Here is a 20,000-nt window from a genome sequence, read left to right as displayed (position 1 = left end):
GAATGAGATCAGACGTGTGTCGGCGCCACCTTGTGGACAATATGTGTATCTGCATCAATAGACGAAACAGAAAAACCTCAAAACCCGGTCAAAGCGAGAAAGCAGCACTGGGACTTTTCACTGTTTGTATCACTCCGCGTGTTTCAGATAGACGGTCAGTTTATTGTTGGTGGGGATTTTACATTGGGGAGGTTACATCGATTCGCCAGTATGTGGCGACAGTGACCTTCATTCAGTAACGAAACGAGTGAGTGAAAAAACACGCGAAATATCATTACAGGTATGTGCAGACATTCAGATTGATTTGATTGATTGTTTTGTTTTTTGCCATTTTAAACACAGAGCATTTTAACACTAAACAACCTGAAATATGAACTTCTACGAAGAATATACTTTTGTAGGTCAATGCAAGTAATGCAGAAATATTGTTGCTATATGAACTGCAAGCACAAGCAGGTAATAAAAAATGTGATGCAATAATTAAAAGTCCAATGATAAATTATTTGCCCTACAAAAGATAGGGCATATACATATTGTTTTTATTTCTGGAAACCCAGGCTTAGAACTGAATCTCATCAGTGCAACATTTGGTAAATAACTTGAGAAATAACAATAATTTGCTCAACACTCATTTATGTCTCTCTTATCTGACAGACAGCTCAGTTCATGTGGCTCTCTGAAAATCTGCTGATTTGTATCAGATGGATTAAATAAGGTGCTGGACAAGGATCGAGAAATACAGGTTTGTAGGTGAACTGAATCATGGGAAGTGTGTCATCTGCAGATGGAGGAAGGAGGTTCTTCACCATGTTCTCATTGATGAAGCCTTGGCTGTACTCCCTTCCTAGCACACACATCAAGTTAATGACTTCCGCTTGTCACCTTTTGTTTGATTATTGTCTGGTTGAACTTGAGTAAGTCACCTAAACTGAGGTTGTTGATTTGGCTAAACAGCATCTGTAAAAACAACACATTTTTACCGTCTGGATCCCCTGTCAATGATGTACCACAGCTTAAAACATGTCGGGTGACTGGCCATGACCTCTACTAACTCAGGACGCAGGAGAATGTCTTTTTCTGTCTGTTGGAGAAGACAAAAAGAGTAGTGAGTGGGAATCATTCTTAGTCCTAAATGATTCAAGCTGTTGCCATGACAAGGGGCAAACTGAGTCACTTTAACATAAAAAAAATATTTATTTTTGGTGGCTCACCTTGTTTGCTGATTTCTCGTCAGGTCTGACAGCAAATGATTTTGCAGAAATACTGATACTTGTAAGTCACAATGTGTCAATCTCATCTTTTACATACAAGTAGTGACGAGAGGAACAGAGCTTTTCCAAACTCTGAATTTAAATGTTTGGCTGTTTTAAAGTGCTCTACACAACACATGTAAAGACACCTGCTGGTCAAAATGGTGTAAATGCAATAAACACATTTCAAACATGTTTAATGACACCTTTTACAAAGTAAAATAAATTATTAAAGGTATAGTTCACCCACCCAAAAATGGCAATTGTGTCATCATTTACTCACCCTCATGGTCCAAAAGAGTATATGTAATAAATTTGATCAAACAAAATATTTATTGCTGAAGCTACTTTTTGTAATGTCTGTTTGATGCTTTACACAACAATTATCTTTTGGGATTCATTTCTCAGCCAAATTTGATGTGCGATTAGATTAGATTAATTAATCGCCACATCATGTAATTAATTAGATTAAAAAATGTTAATCCCTTACCAGCCCTAGTTTTAACAAAGTTTAGCTGAAATCACATGACTTGACCAGTCTGTTACATGCTCTGAATCATTGATTCAAACAAAAGATTCGAAGCTAAATGAAGCAGTGTTTCAAAAGCACCCATAATTGTTGACTGTCCTATTAAAAAAAAAAGCATCACTTGCAATACTGCAGTTATATGAACAGATAGCGTGCTAAAAATGATCAGGTGATTCATGTTCTTAAACCTACAAAGTTTGGGAAAAAAGATGCATCAACACTACACTAACATTTAAAATGTGCATGAAATAAAATGTAGGGAAAGGGAAATGAGTATGGACAACATTGCCATCTGCGGGCTCCAAACATTTACAACAGCCATAAAATTCTAGAAATATAATGCATACTTTATCAACTGAAAATGTAATTTGTTACATAACTTCATAAACTTTTGTTTAAAAAAAAATGCCATATCAACATAAATTGCCAAGAAAATTTGCGAGGTATACTACACACAATTTAACCAACCACACTGTGTCATCCTGAAGCTTTGCAAATGAAAAAGTGATAACGTAAAATGAGGGTTTAAAGCCGCTTTGTGGCTAAGCACATAATTGTCACATAAAAAAAAAACATTTCCAGACTCCAAAAGTAATTGCCAGACTCAATGGCTCAGTGAATAACCTGATATGTTTGAATTATGGAGTTTTGAGTTCAAATCCCACTATTGCTTACATTATACTAATGTTATTATATCCAACAAGTGCCACAAACACAAGCCTTCAATGTGAAAGCCATGATGGGTTAGTGGCTAAACACATGTTATCAGTGAATACAGCTGTGATAGAAGCATGGGTTCAAATCCCACCTCACACACATAGAGAGACTCTGTCAGCGCTTTAACTGGTTTATTGTAAAATCACATACAGGTGAACAGTGAAATATAAGTTCCAGCACAAGCTCAAACAAGAGATCTGTGGCCCACCGGTAAGAGCGCTGCCTCACGGTTCAGAGGTTGCTGGTTCAAACGATAGAAGCATGGGTTCAAATCCCACCTCACACACATAGAGAGACTCTGTCAGCGCTTTAACTGGTTTATTGTAAAATCACATACAGGTGAACAGTGAAATATAAGTTCCAGCACATGTTCAGATAAGAGATCTGTGGCTCACAGGTAAGAGCACTGCCTCAAGGTTCAGAGGTTGCTGGTTTGATCCCAGCCAGATCTCTGTGATATGAGTGAGTGTTGTGTGAATGAAGGGGTGAGGATGATTTGGGTCCCCCCCTGAGTTCCCGAGCGATGTCCAGCAGTGGTTATGCTTCTTGACAAAAAAATAAAAATTAGCTGTCTAAAAATGTTGAACTGCTGTCCCTTCCCCACCCGTTTAGGTTCCCATCATTTGCTTTCTAGAGGGGTGACCCTCCAAAAAGAAAGTGATGGTAACCTACATGTACTACACAACAAAACACAAACAGAAGTTAGAAGTCTTACCTGTGCTTGAGCAGACGTCCATCATTACAGTCAAAGTCTGTCCACACGTCCCAGAGCTCTGCTTCTGTTCAAACACATGCCTTACTCTGCAGGGAAAACATAGATAAACAAAGACTTTACTTTTATGTAACATGTACTATGAGTTTGTTTAAAAAATTAGATGTAAAACAAAAAATACAACTCTATATAGTGCAGACAAAGATTTAAAACCAGTGATATTGGAGGAGTGCCATACGTAGTTCAAAGACATGACAAATATTTCAAGACACACAAGGCTATTCATATACAGACAATAACTTCAATACACCTGAAATAAAAATATATTTTTTCCTATGGTCTTTAAAGTAAAATGTTTTAAGTGGTGTAACTGAAAAAAAATAATCCAAAAATAAACGAATAAATACAAATTATATATATATAATGAAAATCAACAGAATTAAGATGCATTTTTAAAAAGATTTTTAAAGATATTTTTTAAAAAAATTCAAAAAATAAACGAATAAATACAAATTATATATATAATGAAAATCAACAGAATTAAGATGCATTTTTAAGACTAGTTTATGATTAAATTCATGGATTTTATCAAATATGCACTTCTCTTGTGTGCAAATAAATATCACAAAGTGGACAAGAAAAATATCAGGTTGAGATACCACTTTTAGATCAAAGAAGAAAACAGTCTTTTTGCGACCTGTTAATCCGACACGCCTTTCCTCTCTTCCACGCTGCTATTGGATAAATATTATGTCCCGCCCTTTAAAAAAAAACAACCAATCCAGAAGAAGAGGCGGTGCCGTTCTCCACTTCTATTGGTCCGATTCGTTAATCAATCACACTGTTTGACAGCACGTAAACACATATATATATAATGAAAATCAACAGAATTAAGATGCATTTTTAAGACTAGTTTATGATTAAATTCATGGATTTTATCAAATATGCACTTCTCTTGTGTGCAAATAAATATCACAAAGTGGACAAGAAAAATATCAGGTTGAGATACCACTTTTAGATCAAAGAAGAAAACAGTCTTTCTGCGACCTGTTAATCCGACACGCCTTTCCTCTCTTCAGATTCGTTCAAAACGAACGAATCGTTCAAGAACGACCCAACACTATTGATTACAACATATGTAACTGTATTGTTCTTTAAATCACTTTACATGTGTAGTTACAAATTTCTCCGCCTGCCAAGTAAATTTTGATATTTAATCATTTACGTTAAGTCTGAATATGGTGTCTACGATGCTTTCTATTTATAATTTCATAATTATATTTCTTTCAACACTATTAACGTTTTTGTGGTCGATGATAGATTTACAAACAGCCTCGAGGAATTGCTGCTGTCTCGTGGCACACAGTTCGGTGGGTTGAGTGAAATGACATTTTATTAAACGATCAACTTTAACTGACTCCCTAATAACTTTAAAATATCACATTTTCGATAAACGTTTGTTGTGTGAACGCGTCATTCAAAAGCCACGGACGCGCGTGTAGTGCTTGTGTTTACGTGGGGTTTCAGTGACTCACATCGATATGAAATGTTGTTTTCTTCCGAGGTTTCTACATTTTCTGATCAGTTTCATGCTGTCGAGGATCCGAAGTCTCTGAAAGTACTTCCGCCGCCTCGTGGAGCGGATGGAAAACTGCACTTCACTTTACTATTACCCGTCTGATTACAGCTTCAACAGAATCACAGTTGCTTCAAATTGGCTCATTTACTAAATGTCCAAGCGACACATACATGAACATTTTCACACTCAAGCAAAAGTCCATGCCTGCATCCCGATGTGCATACTATCCATCCTAAATTCTATGTGATATTAGCAATATTTAGGGCAGATAGGGTGGATAGTATGCACATTGGGACGCAGGGTTTCAACAGATAATCATGTACTCTTACCTCTGAACCTTCTTCCACAGTGGCTCATTCAAATTTCTAGTTTTAATTCATGATTTTTGTAGAGTGCACAACTTTTGTCAAGAGTGAAAATTGAACACAAAATTGTTTGATTCACCATCTCTTTTTACCATTTTTTTTAACAGAAAATGATTTTCAGGTGCATGTACTTTAAGGTGCTTTGCATAATTAAGCATGTGTCAAATGTGTTAAAGATTGCAACCCCAAAATACTTATTATGCATGTAATAGATAAATAGAGCTCACAACCTTGACAATTTTATAATCTCTTTTTCATTTAATTTGTGCTTTGAGCAGGGCAGTTATTTAAAACATTGTATGTTGGACATTTATTAATGCCTGTAGTACAACAGAATTTAGAGACTGCTGGTAACCAAGTTCAAAACATTTACACATTCAAATAATCTCTCATCCAAAAAAAAAAGACAAAAGAACATGCATACACAACCTCAGATTCAGATTGATTTCTCAGTCTAGCGTTAGTGTTCTACTGTCCCATGTGACATGGAGTTCACAGCGTCCTCTTGTGTTCTCGAAGAGAACTGCAGCACAATGTATCACTGCTCCGCATCATATAATACAGAGAGGATTCAAATAATTCCGTAGCTTATGCATGATGTGCTGATTTCAGCTGTCCTGGAGGAGGTCATAGGATCCACTGGAAATCACTTGATGCTTGTCTTCTTCCTTTCACAAAAGACAAAACAGATCCACTTTAATATACTTCAATTTGAACACATTCATTCAAGGTAAAATGAGTCTTGTAAAACAGCATAAAAATTCTCAGCATTTATGCAACCATAACAAGCTTATACCCAGCTAGCCAGTTTTGGCTCCCCAAAATGTTTCAATAAATATAAAAATAAAATAATAAAAATAAATGCTTAGAAGGTTAGTTTATTGTTATAAAAAATAAAATGTAAGGTTTACAAAAACATACCTGCTATGTTTTGGGAAATGTAGTTTATGGTTATAAAAATTCAACCTAAAAATAACCATTAGAATATATTCCATAAAGGTTCATTTATGGTGTTAAAAATAAAACATAAAATAACTTCTGTTATATTCTGTTAAAAGAGAACATTCTGTAAAGAGTTGTTTATTGTTATAAAAAAAGAAAATTTTAAAATAACCATTACAGAATGTTCGGTATAGATTTTTTTTAGGTTATTACCAAAAAAAATAAAATCTCGGAAGGTTGGTTTATGTTATGAAAATTAAACCTAAAAATAACCATTAGAGAACATTCTGTATAGGTTCCCTTTAGGTTATTATAAAACCTCCCTGCAACATTCTTGGAAGGTTAGGTTTTGGTTAAAAATAACTTACAGAGAACTTTTTGGTTCTCAAAAAATAACCAAACAGGAACCATATACAGTATATGGGAATATCAGGGGAAGGTTGTGTGTTTGCTACTTCTCTTACGTTTGACTCGCTGACCGTTGGAGTTTGTTCTTTTGTGGCAGGTAAAGAGTCATATACAGGATTACTGATGTTTGGACTGGATTCCAATGGGTTCACATCTTCATCCTCCTAACAATATAATAAAATGATTATGTATAAACACACCACATATAGGCAAAAAGAATGTGTATGTAATAGGACTGTCAATCGATTATAAATAATTAAGAATTTCACATAATTTCTGTAATTCTTGCATTTGGCAATTTGTGTGCATGACATTCAGTAGAATAATTGTGTTAAACGTTCTGCCTGGGTTTTAATTCTAAATAAATTATTGATAAAATAGTGAACTTTGACGGCCCTAATATTTAAACATGAACACAAACAAAGATTACCTTGAAATAATGGAACTGGAATGGCTTTGTTTTATGTGTGTAGAAATTGTATCCCACAAATCCAGCTGCTACGATGAGGATGATGAGCCCCAGGACACCGATGCCCATCCCAGCCTTATGAGCCGCGTGGATGGATGGAGGTGGAGGAGGAGGTGCTTTCAATGGGCCCTGCAGAACATGGATGACCCCATTGGATGCCAAAATGTCAGAGTCTATGACATAGCGGTCGTTGATGTATCCCGAGGAGGTCTATGAAGATGAGAGTTACGACAAGCAGATTAAACAGAGTTTATCCACGACTCAAATGATTTGACATGAATGGAAGTCATTTTGCATCCTCACCATCATTTGAGGGTTTTGGAAATCAGGCACGCCGGTGATGGTCAGACTGTGTCCCAGTCTTGTTCGGACATGAGTGATGTTAACAAGTGCCTGCAATACTAATGCTCTCCCATCCAGTAGATGGTGCTCTATGTCTCTGCCGCTCAAAGTCTGTCGAACACATAAGAGGCATTAACTAAGGAGGCCAATACAGGGGTTTTCAAAGGTTAAGTCTGATACAGCTGCGGCTACTGGGTATGTGCACATCAATATAGCGTAATTTTTTCTTCACACTGGACAACAACAATTACTGTTTTTACATTATTGTAAGGTTTAGGGTTGGGGTAGATGTAGACGTTAATAAAACACAATCTAATAGGTAGACAATGTAATTTATTGTTAGTTTCCAGCTGTAGTAGTATCCCTTCTAGCCACAACCGTTTTCAAACTAGGGTCTGGGGCCCCCCCAGAGGCCATAAGTGGGTCTGCAGTAAATTTGAGAGAAGAAAAATATTTCTTTTTGGTTAATGTGTTAACTTACATTATTTATGAAGTGTTTAATACGTAAGGGATAATGTACATCCAGCCAGTTGTTATCTCAGAATAAACCCCGACAGGGTGATCAGGACCCCGACGCGAAGCGGAGGTACATTACTGGATGTACATTATCCTGCTTATTACATGGCTAAAAAGATTTGTTTTTACCATATATGTTGAAATTAATGCTGAAGTCTTCCATTGTAACACGCGGTGGTTAAGTGTTTTCAGTCACAAGATGGCGCCAGACAGTCAACGATAGCGGAGTGACTCGTTAAGCATATAAGTAATACCGGTCAAGATAACTCGTAGTACCCGGATGAGCGGTGTGTTATTCAATTTGGCGGTTGTTATCTGGGAATAACATACCGCTGGATGGTGCGATTGACCAATCAGAATCAAGTATTCCACAGAGCCGTGTAATAAAATATTTTCAATATGCTGCTTTGACTCAGTATTTATTGTGAAAAGTGCTTACAAATAAATCTGAATTAATTCGAAAACAGATTTATATGTACACTAACGTTCAAAAGTTTGGGGTCAGTACTTTTTTTTTGATAGAACTTAATACTTTTAATTATTTGCTTAGCAAGGATGCATTTAATTGATCAAAAGTTTTTGAAAAAAATTTATATTTTAAATAAATGTTGTTCTTTGTACTCAGAGAATCCTGACCAAAAAATATTAATAATAAAAATTTATTTAAAATAAATAAATGTTTTGGAAAACATTGATAATTATAAACAAGTTTCTTAAATGCCAAATGAGCATACTGTAATGCATATTGTAATGTTATTTTAAATTGTAAAAATATTTTACAGTATTACTGTTTTTTACTGTACTTATAATGCAGCCTTGGTGAGCAGAAGAGACTTCTTTAACAAAACATTACAAATCTTACAGACCACCACAAACTTTTGAATGGTGGTGTATCTAACTTTACTCTAATAGTTGGTAGAAAAAAATGCTGTCAGCTTAATAAAAAAAGTCAATATTTTAAAAATAATATTTTAATAACTTGCTTTGGCTTTAGCATACTGAGAATATAAAAGCCAATTATTTCATTCTGACAATAACAAGTTGCCTTTATAATATCACACACTAAATATTTTTCTCTATAAAATATGAGCTGAAAGGCTTTTAAAATCTGTAGTGCACGTCATGCATCAATGGGTTAATGTGAGAATAAAAGTGAAATAACATTTTACTTTGAATTTAAACAAATGGCAACAAAAATTAAAAGTATAAAAGGTGGATGTGGGAGTCACCTGATTGCTAAAGAGACCATCATTATCAGGTACAAAGAGAGTGGACTGGATAGTAATGTTACTTAGGCGATTCACAAACTCCTTTCCTGCTGCCGAAGTTGAGTAATTCAGGATTTGCTAAGAAAAGACAAAGAGCAGTAACACAAAATCATTTCAATGCTTTAAACAAAAAACTAACAAACTAGTTCTACTCACAGACAGGAAGTTAGACAGGGTTGGTCTGGCTGAGAGAACCTGCAGCAAGTTTCCCGTACAGGAGTATCCGTCACCAATGTAGCCAGTTTTACATTCACACTTCACATCTGAAACACACACAAACGGTCTAAACCCAAAATCACCCCTGCTTGTACACACAGCTTCACATATACCCCATGATGGCTTTTACCTTTCACTCTATAGCAGAACGTGTCCCACATCTCACTCAGGCTATTGCGGATGCCATAGTCCACAATCCCCACATGTCCAAAGCCACATTTAGGGTTAGAGAAGCTCATGGGATATGCTACCCTTGCATTGTCAAGCCAGCCTGCTGCGCACAAGTTATAACCAACCTGCAGGACAAAGCAAGAGAAAAGACATCCAATAACAATCAGCGCTAATGGTATGGCAGCCTAATGTTACTGTGTTACTGTAAGAGCGCCACCTGCTGGGCATAGGACAGCTGGGTGTAGGTAGCGATAGTGCCTGCTGCTTCTTTGCAGGCCTCCTGAGCCATTGTGTAGTTGAGTTTGTATGTTCCCTTTGAGGAGCGATAATGGAAAACCCCCAGTGTTTTATCTGAAAGAAGAAAAAAATCATCAGCCTTTTAAGGCATCATAGGTTAAAGCTATTACAAAGCATGAGACACTTTGTTTTGGCTCATTTCTAAAGCAACACTGTCAAGAAAACAATCTCAGAAATGGGTTGCGATGAGCAATATGGCATACAAGAAATATTTATTTTAAATCAATTTTGAATCAAATTGACTCAATGTTATCTTTTTACTATTTATTAGATTTATTGATTTTGTTAGATTATGCACCCAAAGGATTCCATTTCAGTTTTGTTGTACTAGTACAATGACAATAAAGACATTTAATTCCATTCAGTACTGACAAGGTTTTATTATTTTAAATAATTTAAAATAACTATTATTGAATTTATTTCTAATTATTATTTTAAATAATTCTTATTTAATTTCAAACTTATTTAATAAATAAAATGACATTTGAATTAATGTAAAATTATAGCATTTAAGAAAAAATAAAAATGTATTTAAATACATTTTTAAAATAATTCTTAAATAAATTAATTGTATTTTTAAAAATCCTGTTCTTGTCTCTGAGTAACAGGTCATTTATTTAAGCCATGAAATAAACTTCATTGCACAAAAAGCATTTCAAACGTCTCCAGCACATTTTATAATACCCAACATTTTTTAGAGATTTTGACCATGGCAATAGTGCATATAAAAAACATACCCTCGTAGTGCAAGTCCGTGCACTGAGCATCTGAATGGCACTGTCCATTATCTTGTAGACAGCGATTGACTGGCAACTGCTTCACTTCACACTCAATCCCATCGCCAATATAGTTGTCTTTACACTCACACCTCCTCTTTCCCTGGTGACAAATGCACATTGCATATGTTTATGGATGTGTAAAGGTTTATGTATCTGTATAAAGATCACATTCTCTTAAAAGAGCTATAATAAGAGAAAGGTCTGCTTACAGCTCCAATCATGGTGCAGGTAGCGTGTTCGTGACACCCACCGTTTTCACCATCAGCACAGGGGTCGACCGGTGAGCACTCAAAGCCATCGCCAGAGAAATCTTTGAAACACGTACAGTTCACGTACAGCTCCCCCTTCTGACTGCATTTAGCATCCTTAGAACAGCCACCGTTCCAGTACTTGCACATACTGGCCGCTGCCAAAGAGGTAAGAGTGAGTGGATGGTTTACTTTTGTTTTATCATCACTTTTGCTATTGAGATCTTCATGTATGTACCTGTGCAGGTGATACCATCTCCTTCATAGAAGGGTTTACAGACACAGGTGTTATTCTCCATGCAGACGCCCTTCTCATGGCAAGCCGGATTGCAGACAGGACCATCGGCTGAAACATCAGAAACACATGAAATGGACTTACAAGGTATAAAGCAATGCTTGTCTTTTTCTAGTCTGGTATATAACCCAAAAACAAAAGAATAACCAGAAGGTCTGTACCTAGTTTGTTCTCACATCGTGGACCAGTCCAGCCCTGTTCACAAAAACACGAACCTGTACCTTTAGGACTCTCATCACACGACCCATGTTCTGTACAGTTGCAGGCTTAGGAAGAGGAAACAAACCAAGTTCATAATTATATAATATATATCATTTTTTATATAGTCAATTCAAATTAATTTTGAAAAGGCTCACCTTTGCAATCTGGTCCAAAATGGCCATCCACACACAGCTCACAGGCTACACCTGTGAATCCAGCATCGCAAGTGCAGGTGCCATTGCCTAAGTGATCCTCGTCACACTTGCCATGGTTACTGCAAGGAGATCCTGGACCCCCAGGACATGCTGGAGAACAGGAAAATGTTCTTATCAACTGGCAAAATAACTGCTATAAAAAGTCTACATATCCCTGTTAAAATTGCAGGTTTTTGAGATGTAAAAAATTGAATGGTTAATATGTTCTATTTGTACATATCAAAAGGGGTGTGTATACTTGTAGCCATTGTATTATATTTAACCAGCATAGCTCAATAGTTTGAACTGGGGTCTATGTCAGCTGTTTACTGTGAATAGTACAGCGAGACACTGCTTACCAAGACAGTCTCTGCCGTAGTACCCAGAACAGCACTTGGGCTTCCATATGACCACTGTACATGTTGACTGACATCCTGAATACCTAGACATCAGCGAATCCGGAAGGACACACTTTTGTTCTGACTAGATTGAAAACACAGCTGAATTAGTGTTCTGTCTTTAATACAGTATCCAATTAACTAGATTTAAATGAGGCTTTAATCCATGGCTGTTATGCTAGTTTACTCCTACAAGTTACATCGTCAATGTAAAAGTTTGGTGTCATATATGTAAAATGTTTTTGAAGAAGTCTCTTATGCTTATAAAGGCTGAATTCATTTGATGAAAAATACAGTAAAGGTTAAATAATATATTACAATTAAAAAGAACTACTTTCTATTTTAATATATATATATATATATATATGTTTAAATTTATTTCTGTGATGCAATGCTGAATTTTCAAAAGCCATTACTCCAGTCTTAAATGTCACATGATCCTTCAGAAATCATACTAATATGCTGATTTGGTGCTCAAGAAACATTATATTATTATTAACACTGAAAACAGTGCTTCTTACTATGTTTGTGTATATTATCATAATATTTCAAGATCTGTTTTTTCAGGATCCTTTTATGAAAAGTAAATAAAGCCACGGCAGACTAAATAGAGGGCAAATCTTAAGAAATATTTTTCTCCATAATATAAAAAAGTAAGGTTTGGCTTTGAATGAAAATAAAAAGTACCTTTGGCTTGCTTCCAAGTGGGCAATCCGAAATAGTACGACCACAATACCTGCATGCCAACTATTGCACCAAAAGAAAAAAAAAATGCACAATGTTTTTCAAGATACTGAAACAAGGAAGAAAGATACATTTGATCTGATTACTTTAGCATTGATGCAAACTGCACACTACATACTATACTCATTGTACAATGTACTACAAGTACTTCTTAGATGTAATAATAATAATGTAATAATAATAATAATAATGTAATAAATGCTTTGAACTTCACTTAGACTTACAGTGAAATCAATGGTGTGCTTATAGTCACAGCGCCCCCCGATGCTCGGAGGATTCAGCAGACAGTCAATGCCATAAATCATGCCTCCATTGAAATCAAGGTTTCTCTTTACAATCCGACAGCTTTTATGGTTCACATAAAGCTCTCCCTGAGAGATAAATATGCATGATATGATGCACAGTGATTAAAGAAACAGCTATATGAATGTACAAGCCAAATGTTATTTTTTCCCTCCAAAAGTACTCACTATATGCTCTTCCCCCATGCAGGCCACTGACAGATCTGAGCCCTGCTGAGTCTTTAAAGAACTGGCATGGATGAGCTCTGAGGGCAGGAGCTAGTGGACACAATAAATTGCGATACATTTAAACGATGCATTAGGGAGTCAACACTGAATTTCCTGTTATACTATATTAGTCTTGATCATTAATACAGCCATGCTCCTTCCAAAAAATTCAACATACTGGATACAGACCAACCTTGGTGTCACGCACGATGTGGTATCTAAGATACTCAGCTAGCTGATCACGGTTATGCATCGCATACAGGAAGTCTTTCTGCTCTTGGGCAAGGGCACTCATTGTAGCATCCGTGGGCAGGAACAGGGTGACAGGCTGATGAATTGGATCCATCACCAACTTCAACGTATCTGTGTCCTTTAAACAAACAAGGTAATATAAGGCTTGGATTTCATTAGAAAGTAGAGGGTTCTTCTAAAAATAACACATAAAAATTTTTTTTTTTTTGTGGAGAGGATTTTATTAGAAAGAAATACATATTTTTGCTTCTTTTTTTTTTTTTTACCTCCAGAAGCTTGTTGAATGTCTTGAAGCCATGGAGACTGACCACATCTGAGAGGTTACGCTTTCAGAAAAAAAAAAGACAGTGACAACAAAATTTAAAAATCTGTGTAATTTCATAATTTCATGCTTGATTATTACTCTTGTCATTACAAAATAAATAAAGAATGTTGTCAGAGTAATCGGGGACATACTGGTGTGCTGTCTTGTTCTCTGTCTTTCTGAATCTGAAAACCAGGGGGCACTAGAACAGTGTCAATCTCATGGAAAATCCCATTGCTACTTTCCAGATCACTGAACACCACTTTGGCTTTATTATTGATGTATATAGTATCCTGAAAACAAATAGCGAGCATGTCAATATGCATAACATGGATCTTATGCAGTCATCTTTATCTGAATTATCTATGCATCAGGCACACTGTACCTCCGAGTACGTAATGGTGAGGATGTCACCGGTCAGTGTGGTCAGGTTACGAGGCTGTGTGAGGTCTTCTGGGAGGAGGGCACGGCAGGCCACTATGTGGTACCTCAGGATTTTGGCGTTTTCCGAATGAGTCCGCTTTACAATGTCCTTAAACTAAACAATAGCAGTGACAATAACAAAACCTGCTATCACATCACAATTTACTCTTACTATTCATGATACTCATTAAGAGATAACAATGGGTGAATCACATAAAACCTGTTGAAAACACATCCAGATTATATTTTATTTTATATTCTGATTCTGATTCATGTACCATATTTTCTTACTAAATACTCATTAACATAATGCATCGTAAAGCTTCCGAGTTTGTAATTCTCTTTTTCTATTCTTGAGTTTGTCTCAGTGACAGTCTCATTAGGACATATTCTTTAGAGGTTTTGTGTTTTTCCTGACTTTAAATTCAGTCACATGGCACAAGGACTTGATGGATAATCTTCCAGCCAGTTATGGCACAAACTGATAGGTCCTCTATTTGTAATCTGTCAGCCAATCAGATTGCATACTATGCAAACGAGCTAATAGGCTCATAATTTGTCAGCCAATGAGCTTGCATGCTGCCTGTACCTCTAACATTTAAATAGCCAGCTTTAGCCAATTGCCCAGTTTAGTCAGTTGCTGTATGGTTAGCAGTTTTGTTGCTCATGGGATAAAACTTGGGGTGAGTAAATTATTATTATTATTATTTATTTAAATGCTGAATTTCTCACTCAAGCGCAAATATCCTATTGTTTTGCAGGAGGTCATTTTTAGTGATGGGAAATCGAGGCTTTCTGAAGTGTTTGAGGCTTTCATGAAATTGTGCCGAAAAACGGTTCGTTACTCGAAGCTTTTAACACAGTGCGCACTAGCGACACCTGGTGGTCAGACTTGGTTTCTCCACCAAATCTAACAAAACATTGCAGAGGATGGTTTGAAAGTTAATCTGTGCCAACTCGTGTCCTGCGCAGTCCTGTCAACGGATTCACATATTGATCAATATAAAATATACAAGTGTGTGATTATAATTAATAATTGACGTGAGTAGTAGCAAAAATATTTTAGGTGAGCTGTTTGGGGTCTCTGAGACCCCAGCTATAGAACATGATAAAATGCAACAGAGGTGTGACGTGCATTCAGTTTCTGTCTGGTGTTGAGTTTATTCTAACCCCCCCCCTAGATTTTAAAGTCTTATGTTTTTCTTTGTTTGCTGATGAGCTGTGCGGCCTCTCTCCCATTTGAAAACTAACTGTTATTTGGCATGTATACATGTGTTTTTTTTTTTTGCATTCTTGCAACTTTGAATGGATGACCCCTGCAAAACACCCGTGGCTGTGGTTGAAGACCAGAACCTATGCAAGAAACTCCATCTCATGCTCTAACTAGTTTTAATGTTGTTGTAGCAGTAATAATCCATAGGTGAATTATTTTTTTTGTGCCATTTCAAATTTCTGACAGTTTTGTAACTCTAAAATGTTTAAATGCACTGTTAAAAGTAGTAATTGTGTTGTCCTTATCTAGACACATAGATGTGATGGGAAGTAATGTTTCCAACACAAGTTTTAAGAGTGTAGCAAAAGTCTTTAATACTATTGAAGTTTACTGCTGTAAGTGTGATTTTAAGTCACAATTTTGCTTAATCTAATCACATTTGAGTCTTACCTCTGGTTTGTTGTAAGCGTCTGCATTAGGTGCAAAGACTGTGAAGGGGCCACGACTTCCGAGTTCAGGTATATTATTTCTCTGTAAGTTCAGTAAGATCAGTCTCAGAATTTCAGGCTTAAAACATCATGTTAAAATGATTAAGAATAAGCGTACCACCAGTCCAGTGTAAAAGTCTCCTAAGTTTCGGTTTCGAATCTCCTAAAATGAAAGAAAATAGTTACTGTTAAAGTATTGGTTCACTTGTGTGCCTGTTTATATTTTGCTGTACTTCTCACTCTTTGCAGGGTGCCTTTGCAGGTTTCTCCGTCTCCAATAAAGCCAGGCCTACAAGTGCAGTTCCTTTCCAGGGGTCCTGTCGTGGTACATTGGGCGTACCTGTGACATCCTCCGTTTTTCTGACAGAAAATAAGTAATAGTTCCATGTTCATGTTAATCTTTGAGCTGCAACAATGTCACTTTTAATACAGTGGTTTTCAACTGGTGGGTTGTGATTCAGAATGAATGAACAAACTATTGACTTAAAACATTAAGAAATGAAGTCTTTTGATTAAGTACAAATTTGGTTTCAGTCAACAACTCTGGTGCTGTTGATGCATGTGATATTCTGTGTAAATCTGTGTGATGACGTAAAACCAGTTGGGAACCACTAATAAAGTCAGTTTAATGCAGTTATCAAAAGCACGTACCTCAAGACATACATTGATGGCTTCACACTGCTTTCCATCCCCAGAAAAGCCTAGTTTGCAGTAACATGCTGTCTGGGAACAAATTAAGTAAATTAATGTACAGTGCCATTACTTCAACTATATTCTATGGATGAGTCAAATCTTTCTCAATTGTGTCTCGGTCATGTCGTACTCCAAATATTTTGCATAATGTGAGAAATGTTTCCTCTGATTTTGTGAACTCATTTAGTCCCCAGTTCTTTTCTTTTGCATTACAGTAATGAGAATGTGCTACTGTTTATACCGTATTGGTAGTATTTGTGCTGCGTTTAATTTACAATGGGAGAAAAAAATGGTTTCTCCACTTAAAAGTGAAAGTTTAGTTATCTTTTCAATAGAGATTCATACCGTTTTGGAACTCTGCAAATAAAACCTTCAGATTATTTTTTTTGTTTTTGTCAAACTTAAGTGTTACTACAACTTGTATGCTCCTTGAACATATAGAGAACATAATGACGTGTTGGGTTCCCTTTATTTTGTTCTTTCAATTTTCTTAATCGGATATTAAATTTACATAAAACCTGCAGAAGTCCCATATTCACTTATACAATTGTATCTGATATGTTTGCTGGCTATTTGAATGGTCTGTTAATATTTGCCTCCTACCTTATTAGGGCCTGTATGAATGCAGTCACCATCTGCATGGCATCCCCCATTATTACCATCCAGGCATGGATTGATGGCTTCAAACACACACACACACACATTAGCTCACATCAAATGCAATAAGTTTCATTTATAATACACAGCACTGCAATCACAATATATACGTTGTGTACTACCCTTTAAACTGGATATTAAACAGACACACACACTTACAAACGCATACTTTTCCATCGCCTGCATAACCCGGGTGGCACACGCATATTCTCCGTCCTGGGAGAGTTCGCTTGCACACAGCATGGACAGAGCAGCCACCGTTATTCTCTGCACATGCGTCCACCGCTTGGGTTGGAGATAACACCACATAGTACATTAAACCACCATTTAGACTCATTGGCTACAAATGTTAGTGTTCGAATGTTTCTTGAGACGCTTACCTGTGCAATATGTGCCGTTGCCCTGAAACCCTGCAGCACAACTACAGTAATATGTACTGTCCACCACGTTCAGCAAGCAGCTACAACACACATCAAACCCAAGTCATAAACGCAATATTTAAAGAGCATAGAAAGTATAAATATCACAAAAGCAAATCCAGGTCACATTTTAGTGCTTAATCAACTGTAGATAAGGTCTTTGCAATTAGCAATAGATGTACCCGTCTTTAGAAATATAGGTATTTAGTAGAATTTATAGAAATACAGAATTGTGGGATTTTTTTTTTCTAAATGCATTGTTCCCAAGAGGACTCAATTAAGAACTTTTTTTTCATGAATTACAAACCACTCCCCCAATTAGAGGAGTACACCTGTTGCTCATTGTAAAGATTCCTATAAAGACACTGTTTGCCTAACAAGCTCTTGATTTTTAAAGAAATAAAACAGAAGTTTATATCTGCAAGCGTGAGTATTTTATTATTTTTTTAAGTAACATTCACCCAAATTCACATTACCACTCAAAAGTCTGGCGTCAGCAATATTTTTTTTTTAAAGAAATCAATACTTTTATTCCGTAAAGACACATTAAATTGAACAAATATACAGTAAAGACTTGCATTGTTTCAAAAGCATTCAGTTTCAAATAAATGCTCATGATAAAAATGAGATGTCCGCATATTACAATAATTTTTGAAGGATCATTTGACACTGTAAACTGGCTGCTGGAAATTTAGCTTTGCCATCACAGAAAAACATTACATTTTAAAATGTATCCAGATAAAACAGTTCTTTCAAACTGTTATATTTTACAATATTACAGTTTATGTACTTTTGATCAAATAAATGCAGCTTAAGTGAACATGGGATACTTTTTTTTTTATTTTTTTTTATTTTATTTTTTTTTTCCAAAAAAACCTTAATCTTACCGATCCCAAACTTTTGAACAGTACATATCCGTTTTGCATAAAGAATGCCTATTTCTAAGAGTATGATTTTTTTTTTCCATTGACTTTTCATGGCCATGTTTCCTTCAATTTGTGGAGAAATATAATGTAAAAGGGAAATATTAATGTAAAAAATGTAAAATTAAAAAATATAAATATGAACTTTTTTTTATCTTTTGATTTTGAGGTGTAATATGACATGCTCTCTAGAGAATTTGTCTCAAACTCAATTCCTGGAGGGCCACAGCTCTGCACAGTTTTGCTCCAACCCTAATCAAGCATGCCTGATCCAGCTAATCAAGGTCTTCAGGATTACTAGAAACTTCCAAGCAGGTGTGATTTGGAGCTGGTTGGAGCTAAACTCTGCAGAGCTGTGGCTGTCCAGGAATTGAGTTTGAGACCACTGCTCTAGAGGTTTCATGAGATTTACCCAAGAATGCTTTGGCAATATAGCTTTTACTTGATACAGATGGTAGTACTATTTGTACTACCATCTGTATCATATACTGTATTAACTTACTTGGCACTGCTGTGGCATTTTCCTCCGCACATATCTGATGTAATAGCTGAAAAGAGTCAACATATCTTTTAGTTACAGATTATATGTTATATATACTCAGATGGTACAAGGCATCAAAATGTATGTATGACTATTTGTGCGACAGGTGAGCATCATACCAACGTTGCAGTTTATTCCTCTCCAGCCCAGATCACACATACAGCTGCCGTCTCCATCCACTCCGTCTTTACAGCGTCCGTTGACACACTTGCACTCTAAACAGAAAGATAGTGCATATGCAAACTTTGTATGAGCTAATTGTTCACAGAATGTGCAATATATGAAAGTATGTGCTTTTAAATGCTCAATACCTTGATCACAGTGAACTCCATATTTTCCTGCTTGGCAAGTCTCACATGCGGTGCCGTTAAAACCCTGGTTACACTGACAGACGCCTGTGCCATTGATCCCATCTACACACACACCATTGCCAAAACAGGACTGACCTTCTGGCCCCGGACACTTCTCACAGGTAATACCATAATAACCTGCACAACACTTTCTTTCCTGCAAACAGAGAGAAATGGTTTCTGATATTTGCCTTATTTTTATAATAAAAGCGGATATGGCTAACTTAAACTGAAATATGTGTGAGGCTTTCATTGTCATTTGCTTGACACTGCAAACTAGTATTTCTTATGTATTTTTGTAATTATAAACACTGATTTGTAGCGCAAATAGTTTTGCAGTTTTCAGTACTTTGTTATTCTTAGTTATTTACCTATAGAAGCTAATGAATCAGAAGTCTTGCGCATTCAGAGAAAATAGCTGGCAAAATAAGGTCGATGTCATCACATCAAGCACAATGAAATTCCAGAAAGCTCTAGCTGCTTGTGAATATGTGGGACTAAATGTGAAAAGTGAATGAATGTATCATGTACGTACAATGTTGACTTTTTCACATTTAGTCCCACATATTCACAAGCAGCTAGAGCTTG

General features: G+C 36.2%; 1 protein-coding gene and 2 long non-coding RNA genes across 4 annotated transcripts in view; 2 read left to right on the top strand and 1 right to left on the bottom strand.

Annotated features, from left to right (window-relative positions):
- The window catches only part of LOC107745007 (uncharacterized), a 1,261-nt gene extending 537 nt beyond the window's left edge, over window positions 1–724 (top strand). The window contains exons 2-3 of the long non-coding RNA XR_001640557.1: window positions 1–280; window positions 655–724. The exon at window positions 1–280 is cut by the window's left edge and continues 19 nt beyond it. This is a non-coding gene — a long non-coding RNA (uncharacterized LOC107745007). The remainder of the gene's footprint in view (window positions 281–654) is intronic.
- LOC107745005 (stabilin-2-like) overlaps window positions 530–20,000 on the bottom strand; it is a 45,865-nt gene continuing 26,394 nt past the window's right edge. Inside the window, exons 41-70 of the mRNA XM_016558842.1 lie at window positions 17,560–17,639; window positions 17,339–17,464; window positions 17,126–17,202; window positions 16,481–16,552; window positions 16,035–16,189; window positions 15,792–15,870; window positions 14,091–14,243; window positions 13,858–13,998; window positions 13,668–13,727; window positions 13,343–13,519; window positions 13,111–13,200; window positions 12,865–13,011; window positions 12,584–12,643; window positions 11,858–11,981; window positions 11,460–11,609; window positions 11,265–11,369; window positions 11,047–11,154; window positions 10,770–10,966; window positions 10,519–10,660; window positions 9,702–9,835; window positions 9,444–9,609; window positions 9,254–9,360; window positions 9,059–9,175; window positions 7,275–7,424; window positions 6,933–7,181; window positions 6,559–6,666; window positions 5,117–5,820; window positions 3,212–3,297; window positions 924–1,081; window positions 530–840 (exon numbers count right to left, since the gene is read on the bottom strand). Coding sequence (XP_016414328.1) covers window positions 5,761–5,820; window positions 6,559–6,666; window positions 6,933–7,181; window positions 7,275–7,424; window positions 9,059–9,175; window positions 9,254–9,360; window positions 9,444–9,609; window positions 9,702–9,835; window positions 10,519–10,660; window positions 10,770–10,966; window positions 11,047–11,154; window positions 11,265–11,369; window positions 11,460–11,609; window positions 11,858–11,981; window positions 12,584–12,643; window positions 12,865–13,011; window positions 13,111–13,200; window positions 13,343–13,519; window positions 13,668–13,727; window positions 13,858–13,998; window positions 14,091–14,243; window positions 15,792–15,870; window positions 16,035–16,189; window positions 16,481–16,552; window positions 17,126–17,202; window positions 17,339–17,464; window positions 17,560–17,639 — 3,334 coding nt within the window. The 3' untranslated portion in view covers window positions 530–840; window positions 924–1,081; window positions 3,212–3,297; window positions 5,117–5,760. The remainder of the gene's footprint in view (window positions 841–923; window positions 1,082–3,211; window positions 3,298–5,116; window positions 5,821–6,558; window positions 6,667–6,932; window positions 7,182–7,274; window positions 7,425–9,058; window positions 9,176–9,253; window positions 9,361–9,443; window positions 9,610–9,701; window positions 9,836–10,518; window positions 10,661–10,769; window positions 10,967–11,046; window positions 11,155–11,264; window positions 11,370–11,459; window positions 11,610–11,857; window positions 11,982–12,583; window positions 12,644–12,864; window positions 13,012–13,110; window positions 13,201–13,342; window positions 13,520–13,667; window positions 13,728–13,857; window positions 13,999–14,090; window positions 14,244–15,791; window positions 15,871–16,034; window positions 16,190–16,480; window positions 16,553–17,125; window positions 17,203–17,338; window positions 17,465–17,559; window positions 17,640–20,000) is intronic.
- Window positions 14,771–16,157, top strand: LOC107745006 (uncharacterized). 2 transcript variants are annotated; one of them, XR_001640556.1, is made up of 5 exons: window positions 14,771–14,811; window positions 14,890–14,964; window positions 15,474–15,548; window positions 15,809–15,859; window positions 16,079–16,157. It is a non-coding gene; the product is annotated as an uncharacterized LOC107745006 (long non-coding RNA). The 2 variants fall into 2 exon arrangements; XR_001640555.1 differs by lacking the exons at window positions 14,771–14,811; window positions 14,890–14,964 and having other exon boundaries at window positions 15,350–15,548.

The sequence above is a fragment of the Sinocyclocheilus rhinocerous genome, unplaced genomic scaffold (assembly GCF_001515625.1).
Source record: "Sinocyclocheilus rhinocerous isolate Xijiao unplaced genomic scaffold, SAMN03320098_v1.1 scaffold2032, whole genome shotgun sequence".
Lineage (NCBI taxonomy): Eukaryota > Metazoa > Chordata > Actinopteri > Cypriniformes > Cyprinidae > Sinocyclocheilus > Sinocyclocheilus rhinocerous.
Note: the sequence above shows the minus strand (reverse complement) of the source record. Positions and strands in the feature narration are given on the sequence as shown.